We start from the raw sequence: 1,599 nt of genomic DNA, 5'->3' as shown, positions 1-1,599 counted from the left end.
TCCCCTGTTTCAGTCTGAACCCATCACCCCTTGTCCTGTTGCTCCAGTCCCTGATGGAGGTCCCTCTCCAGCATCCTTGTAGCCCCCTTCAGACCCTGGAAGCTGCTCTGAGATCTCCACACAGCTTCTTTTCTCCAGCCACCCCAACCCCCTTCACCCCTGTGAGACCCCCTTTGCTCCTCTCCCCATGGTACAAACTACTCATGGCTTTGGGGCTACGCACTCGCTTTGGCTCCTTTAAATCCACACCTTAAAGGGCAAGAGAAAGTCAGGTTCCACCATCAGGGCTCAGCAGAAGAGGAGTCTTGTTGCAACACGAAACTCTTTGGTCAGAGAGAAAACCACACAGGGTGACTGCCTCTGGTGTTTATTGGGGTGGGCCACATGCCAGAGGAGAAAGGCTTAAACAAACAAGCACAATGGTTCCCATGAGCACAGAGAGAAGGTAAAACCCTGCTCAAACCTGAGCATTTTCCAACAGCTCCTGAAGATCACATAGGGAAAGTGCTGGAATGTTGCTGAGGAAAAGCCAACCCTAAGTCCTCAGGTGGGACCAGTCACTGTGAGGAAGTTGTTGTTGTGGAGTTCAAGCCCTGGGTGATGAGTAGCACCGGTTCCCATTGCACCACATCTGGATCCAGCACAAGATCTTGACACAAGTCAAGTCCGAGCAGCGCATGGGCTGGTCCCTCCACCTATCGCTGGTTGGTGCCTCCTGCTGCTTCACAGCCTTATCCCAACGTGTCTGGTGAATGGGCTCTGCTCCTCAGCACCCGATGAGCAGCAGCTTCACAGTGTCTCGAGGGGAGCAGCAAGATTCTCCCAAACCCCCCAAGAACCTGGTCATCAGCTGGTGGATCTGGACATGTCCTCCTTCCCTGTGCAGCTCCTGACGGGGGTGGTGGTGGTGTACAGTGAAGGAGGTGGCCACCACCTTGGCAGTGAAGGGAGGGGGTGATGATCATCATGCAATTTGCTTCCTTTCTCCTTTGGGTGCTGGGGATGGGGGTTTGGGGTAAGTTGCTTTTCTAGAGCCTCCGGTTGACAGACATGGAGCTGGTGTTCTTCTTCAGGATGGTGGTCCCAGACCCCACCACCACTGAGTTAGCGCCTCCTCCCATAGAGCAGAATCCTGCCCCCCCTCCGCATCCAAATCCCCCCCCAGCACCGAATCCCCCCCCAAAGCTGACGTTACAGCTGTTTCTCCCGCTTCCAGCACCGAATCCCATTCCTCCTCCTCCTCCAAGGCACATTCCGCTGCTGCCGTATCCGCCTCCCATGGAGCTGCTGCCACCTCCCACCACGGCTGCAGAGAGGAACAGAAGGCACGAGGTTACCTCTGATGCCACCGTAAGGGTTTGGAGCGTCAATCCCAGCCCTCTGTGCTCCCATGGGAATGCTACTTACAGATGCTCACGTTGCTCTGGCACTCTCCAGACATCCTGCAAGGAAAAGAGATGGAGCGTCAGCTCCAGTCCAGCTCCATGGAGCCAGGCTTGGTCCATCAGACCATGGGCATAAACAGCAGCTACAGGACCGTAGCCCATGGCTGATGGCTTCCTGGAGGAGATGGGGTGTGCCAAACTCTTCCCCTTGCTT

At 55.7% G+C, this 1,599-nt stretch overlaps 1 protein-coding gene across 1 annotated transcript in view; it reads right to left on the bottom strand.

Annotated features, from left to right (window-relative positions):
* LOC104404238 (keratin, type II cytoskeletal 4-like) overlaps positions 1–1,599 on the bottom strand; it is a 7,037-nt gene that overhangs the window by 1,500 nt on the left and 3,938 nt on the right. The window contains exons 8-9 of the mRNA XM_010012623.1: positions 1,408–1,442; positions 1,252–1,306 (exon numbers count right to left, since the gene is read on the bottom strand). Coding sequence (XP_010010925.1) covers positions 1,252–1,306; positions 1,408–1,442 — 90 coding nt within the window. The remainder of the gene's footprint in view (positions 1–1,251; positions 1,307–1,407; positions 1,443–1,599) is intronic.

Source organism: Nestor notabilis, unplaced genomic scaffold (assembly GCF_000696875.1).
Source record: "Nestor notabilis isolate BGI_N333 unplaced genomic scaffold, ASM69687v1 scaffold17634, whole genome shotgun sequence".
Lineage (NCBI taxonomy): Eukaryota > Metazoa > Chordata > Aves > Psittaciformes > Psittacidae > Nestor > Nestor notabilis.
The sequence above is the reverse complement of the archived record's forward strand: the minus strand, read 5'-3'. Positions and strand labels throughout refer to the sequence as shown.